The sequence below is a fragment of the Entelurus aequoreus genome, unplaced genomic scaffold (genome assembly GCF_033978785.1).
Source record: "Entelurus aequoreus isolate RoL-2023_Sb unplaced genomic scaffold, RoL_Eaeq_v1.1 HiC_scaffold_36, whole genome shotgun sequence".
NCBI classification, from domain to species: Eukaryota; Metazoa; Chordata; class Actinopteri; order Syngnathiformes; family Syngnathidae; genus Entelurus; species Entelurus aequoreus.
Genome location: NW_026907968.1, coordinates 448,470 through 454,469, shown reverse-complemented (window position 1 = coordinate 454,469; position 6,000 = coordinate 448,470). Strand labels below are relative to the sequence as shown.

Sequence of the window (6,000 nt, the reverse complement as noted above, 5' to 3'; positions counted from 1 at the left end):
CATGAGGATGACATACCGTAGCATCCCTAGTTTCACTGCATTGATATTTTAGCTTTATTCACTTTCTACATTCGGGGTTAGCCAATAATTATTTAATTCTAAGGCCTTAATGATGAAAAACTAAATGACTACCGGTAAATAACTTTTTCACAGGCCTAAACCATATTGAGAACTTGTAGACATTTCTTAGAACAGCAGGGGACGCTGGGGTCTCAAACAAAGGTGATCATGAGATCAATACACAGAGTCCATGAATGATCAAAACACATTTCCAAAACATAAGGACAAAAAAACACCTTTATTTCTATTGGAAAGAGATGTAAGTATTTGACGAGTGTCATAGAAAGAATGGTCTGTTCTTTGACCAAGCTCATTCCACAATAACAACAATAATAATATGAATAATAAGCAATTATCATGTCAGACATCATCACATGTAACTGAAGTGTTTGAAAGAAGATCATGGGGGAGACGACATTTAGTAGTCAGAACATTAGCACTGTTGAAATGACTTGGTCCATCCATGTAGCGTCACTCCCTAACAACTGCTGTTTTCTTTGACATAAACACTATAGCTTGTTATTTTTCAATGAAAAAGATCATGATAATGTTAATAAAACATGAAAGGAGTGCACACATGATGACTGACGCACTAACAGTAATTTCCCCCACATCAGACATATTTGTTTTTGTGTTGTTACTGTTTTTAATAAAATATTTTCTGGTTAATTGCATACGTCTTTCCTGCTGGAAGTTTCCGGAAGAATAAACTGTTTCCTCTGCTCATGTTGCCCTGGAAAGAATGAAGAATTGAAATGTGGTCACCACCTTGTATAATAAATGACCTTAATAGAATATTATGAGAAACTTCTGATTTTATAAAACCAATGTCGTGGTGTAGAAAGGTAAAAATAAATACATAAAAATTACATATTCTATTATATATTGCATGTGTGCAAACTGGGATTACTGTTTAAGGAGCAGGCAACAACCAATATTTTTTGTGACCCATTTGAGACACCATGTTTACCCGGAAGTAGTTATACGCGGACTTGGGGTTGAAGGTAAACTAACGTACGTAGAAGACGGAGGATCAAGGGGGTTTCAATCAAGTTGAAGTTATGGGATGTCTTTGTAATAACCTAGCCAAACATTGAATATGTCGTGTAAAGATAATAACCTGATTAGTTACATCAGGAATTTACCATCTCGCTATGAGCGTGGGGGCGGGCTTAGCAGAAAATGACTACCGTATTTTTCGGACTATAAGTCGCAGTTTTTTTCATAGTTTGGCCGGGGGTGCGACTTATACTCAGGAGCGACTTATGTGTGAAATTATTAACACATTACCGTAAAATATCAAATAATATTATTTGCTCATTCACGTAAAAGACTAGACGTATAAGGTTTCATGGGATTTAGCGATTAGGAGTGACAGATTGTTTGGTAAACGTATAGCATATTCTATATGTTATAGTTATTTGAATGACTCTTACCATAATATGTTACGCTAACATACAGGCACGTTCTCAGTTGGTTATTTATGCGTCATATAACGTACACTTATTCAGCCTGTTGTTCACTATTCTTTATTTATTTTAAATTGCCTTTCAAATGTCTATTCTTGGTGTTGGGTTTTATCAAATACACTACCGTTCAAAAGTTTGGGGTCACATTGAAATGTCCTTATTTTTGAAGGAAAAGCACTGTACTTTTCAATGAAGATAACTTTAAACTAGTCTTAACTTTAAAGAAATACACTCTATACATTGCTAATGTGGTAAATGAGTATTCTAGCTGCAAATGTCTGGTTTTTGGTGCAATATCTACATAGGTGTATAGAGGCCCATTTCCAGCAACTATCACTCCAGTGCTCTAATGGTACAATGTGTTTGCTCATTGGCTCAGAAGGCTAATTGATGATTAGAAAACCCTTGTGCAATCATGTTCACACATCTGAAAACAGTTTAGCTCGTTACAGAAGCTACAAAACTGACCTTCCTTTGAGCAAATTGAGTTTCTGGAGCATCACATTTGTGGGGTCAATTAAACGCTCAAAATGGCCAGAAAAAGAGAACTTTCATCTGAAACTCGACATTCTATTCTTGTTCTTAGAAATGAAGGCTATTCCACAAAATTGTTTGGGTGACCCCAAACTTTTGAACGGTAGTGTACATTTCCCCAAAAAATGCGACTTATACTCCAGTGCGACTTATATGTTTTTTTCCTTCTTTATTATGCATTTTCGGCCGGTGCGATTTATACTCCGAAAAATACGGTAATTACAAACATGGATTTACTGCTTACTGTTTATGTCATTCAAGAAGAACAATAATCTGCTGAAGAATATAAAGAAAATATAGTTTCTAAAGGAAACAAAGTTACAGTTAAAAAAATCCAAGAAACAAATCTGATTGAAAATCTCACACTATGTTAATTAAAAGGGGAACTGCACTTTTTTGGAATTTTGCCTAGTGTTCACAATTATGAGAGACAAGAAGACGGATACATTTTTTAAATGCATTCTAACACGTAAATAAACATTCTCCCACAATGGAGCTCACGGGATGTCCTCTATTCCGTCCATAAAGCCCTCGAAATAACCATCTAAAAACCGCGAACAGTGCCCCATTTACATTTAGTGACTTGAATATTAACCAAGTATTGGTGATATTGTTATGAAAAGCGCTAACACAGACAAACGCTTGTGTGGCTATGTTGACATGATTGGATGGTGAAGGTGAGCTGCTTTCTTGCCTCAGAGGTGGTTAAAGTTTATTCTAGATCATAAATAATGCCTCTCACCTTGATAATAAAATAATGAGGACATAATCCGACAGGTTGGTCAACTTAGATAGCCAATTTAGAACCGGAAATGGTGTGAAAGACACAAAAAGATGCTTGGTTCAACCCCCCTTTTTTCTTTGTGACTTCATCTAAATGGGAATGTATCAACATTCTATCAGTCAGCATCCTAGTGAGAGGAGACGTTGTACAGTAAGTTATATTTTATTATGTGTGTTGTCTCTCATGAAGTCTGCAGTGAGTAGTAATCAGTGATGTTGTCAAACGAAAAAGTGAACTTTGTGATGCGTTTTTTAAATTAATGCTTAAAATGAGCAAACATTAATATTAGGAATGTGCCTAACATAACATATACTTTATACTTAGTGCTTTATAGGCAGAATAGGCATGTGAATGTACAATGAATGAATGATGGTTCTCACTGTGAAGCGCTTGAGTGTGTAGAAACGCGCTATATAAATCTAATCTATTATCATTATATGCACATAACAGTATACTGCTTTATTTTAATGATGTAGTTGACCATTTTAGTTTTATTCTTTCAACTTCAGGGTGCTGCTGATACTAAGGTGTGCCGTGGGAACTTTGCCCATTTCATCTAAATCAGGGGTCGGCAACCTTTACCACTCAAAGAGCCATTTTGGCAAGTTTCACAAATTAAAGAAAGTGATGGGAGCCACAAAAAAATTTTACAATTTAAAATGAAAAACACTGCATACAGAGCTTAAATGCTTTGTGCTATATTAACCAGGGGTCTCCGACACACGCACCGGCACGCACTTTAATGTGGACATTTGATGTTAGTGCAGCCCGCGAGTTTTGAATGAATGGCGCTTGATAGCGTCATACTTGCCAATCCTCTCATTTTTCCCCGGGAGACTCCCGAATATCAGAGCGTGATGACACCGCCCTCTACAGTCTGCCCTAACAGTGTACCTGCTTGACCACACGTAAGTGACAGCAAGGCGTACTACCTCAGCAACCACACATCTTACACTGACGGTGCCAATACCCAGAATCCCATGCAGCATTAACTCTTCCGTACTAGTTCAGCAACCACACATCTTACACTGACGGTACCAATACACATCTGACACTGACGGTACCAATACACATCTTACACTGACGGTACCAATACCCAGAATCCCATGCAGCACTAACTCTTCCGCTCAACCAACGCAAGGAGAGGGGGGGGGGGGGGGGGTTGATGTGTGGGGGGGTTGTGGTAGCGGGGTGTATAATCTAGACCGGAAGAGTTAGGACTGCATGGGATTCTGGGTAATGGTTGTGTTGTGTTTATGTTGTGTTACAGTGCAGATGTTCTCCAGAAATGTGTTTTTCATTCTTTTTTGGTGTGGGTTCACAGTGTGGCGCATATTTGTAACGTAACAATGTTAAAGTTGTTTGATACGGCTACCGTCAGTGTAAGCTGTGTGGCTGATGAGTAAGTATGCTTTGCTGTCTCCTGTGTGTACGATTAATAACAACATGCAACATGCGGCTGGACTGGCACGCTGTATGTAAATGCTATAGAGGACAATTACTGCAGTGCAATCAGGGCACGCCCTTTATCTAGTATTGATAGTCTAAATAGGATTATTTTTTCCCTGGGAGTTATGTATGAGAGACACTGAGATCCATAAGTCTCCTGGGAAAATCGGGGGGTCGGCAAGTATGTAGCTGAGCCGCATCAGAGTGGTCAAAGAGCCGCATGCGGCTCCGGAGCCGCGGGTTGCCGACCCCTGATCTAAATGGTTAAAAAATATAAAATAAAAAAAAATAAAAAGAAGTCACTTTGTTACCGCTTGTGATTTAGACCCCCTTGGTCGTCCTGTCTATCTTCTTCTATATATATTTTTTTATCTTCACGTAAAACTACTTCCGGTTAAACTTGGTGTCTCAAAACAAATTCGCAAAAAATAGGTAAATACGTCTGTTACCCGACTTGTTTATTTTCCAATTGTGCACAAAATCGGATATTGGAAAAACATTTCGTTAATCGTTTTGGGTCAGGAAATAAATATTGAAAAATTTAATTGTTATTTCGTTTTTTAGTATATTGAAAAAATAATTAACAAATGATACATGGATTTAGAGCGATCGAACACACATCGTATCGTTTGAAGGTAGACATCATGAAAGATGTCAGTGATTATTTTTCTTTACATTCAGTAATGAGATAATTGCCAATTAATGTTTTTGAAAATGTTGCAGCTTTCATATGAATGTAAAGAAGTCTGTCTCTTTTCTAACAACAAATAGATTTTTTTTAATACAAAATAAAAAGCTGCTTATATACAGTACATCAATTGTAGCATAGACGGTTTTTAATACAAAATAAAAAGCTGGCTCTTTCATTTCAGGAGGAAAATATACATCAATCGTAGTATAGAGTGATTTGCAATACAATAGCCATACTCGGTCGGGGCTATTACATATCAATATCATACATTATTATATATATATATATTATACACTATTAATTTGATTAGTTAATTACGTTATCTAGTTATTAATTTTTTTCTTAAATAGTATACAAAGAAAAACAGTGTTTTACTTTTGCTATTTATCATTCAGCAAATGTGCAAATGTTTGGTCAACAAGTATTTTTTTCTTATGTTTATAAGCACAGAATAAACACACAAGTAACAGACAGCATACATGTCGGACATAACTGACCTGACATTAGTAAGTGATTTTCTTTTCGATCCGATACATAGTAAAATTCCAGCTGGTATCGGCGATACAGATCCGATGCTGATACTTTGTGCAAATGATAAATTATACTTGTATAGCGCTTTTCTACCTTCAAGGTACTCAAAGCGCTTTGACAGTATTTCCACATTCACCCATTCACACACACATTCACACACTGATGGCGGCAGCTGCCATGCAAGGCGCTAACCAGCACCCATCAGGAGCAAGGGTGAAGTGTCTTGCCCAAGGACACAACGGACGTGACTATGATGGTAGAAGGTGGGGATTGAACCCCAGTAACCAGCAACCCTCCGATTGCTGGCACGGCCACTCTACCAACTTCGCCACGCCGTCCCATATATATATACCCAACGTGTCTGGTGAAATTTTGAAAGTACTGTATCGGTCAAGGCGCACAGCACAAGGGAAAAAATATTTGAAGCCACAGAGGCTAAACATCAATTTGTGAGGTATTTGAGTTAACTTTTCATAGAAACT

At 37.4% G+C, this 6,000-nt stretch overlaps 1 protein-coding gene across 3 annotated transcripts in view; it reads right to left on the bottom strand.

The window, feature by feature from the left end:
• Positions 1 to 277: 277 nt before the first annotated feature.
• Positions 278 to 6,000, bottom strand: part of LOC133645314 (mitochondrial carrier homolog 2-like) — a 28,591-nt gene continuing 22,868 nt past the window's right edge. For all 3 annotated transcript variants that reach the window (XM_062040195.1, XM_062040196.1, XM_062040197.1), the window contains exon 13: positions 278 to 793. In XM_062040195.1, the coding sequence (XP_061896179.1) occupies positions 707 to 793 (87 nt within the window). In that variant the 3' untranslated portion in view covers positions 278 to 706. The remainder of the gene's footprint in view (positions 794 to 6,000) is intronic.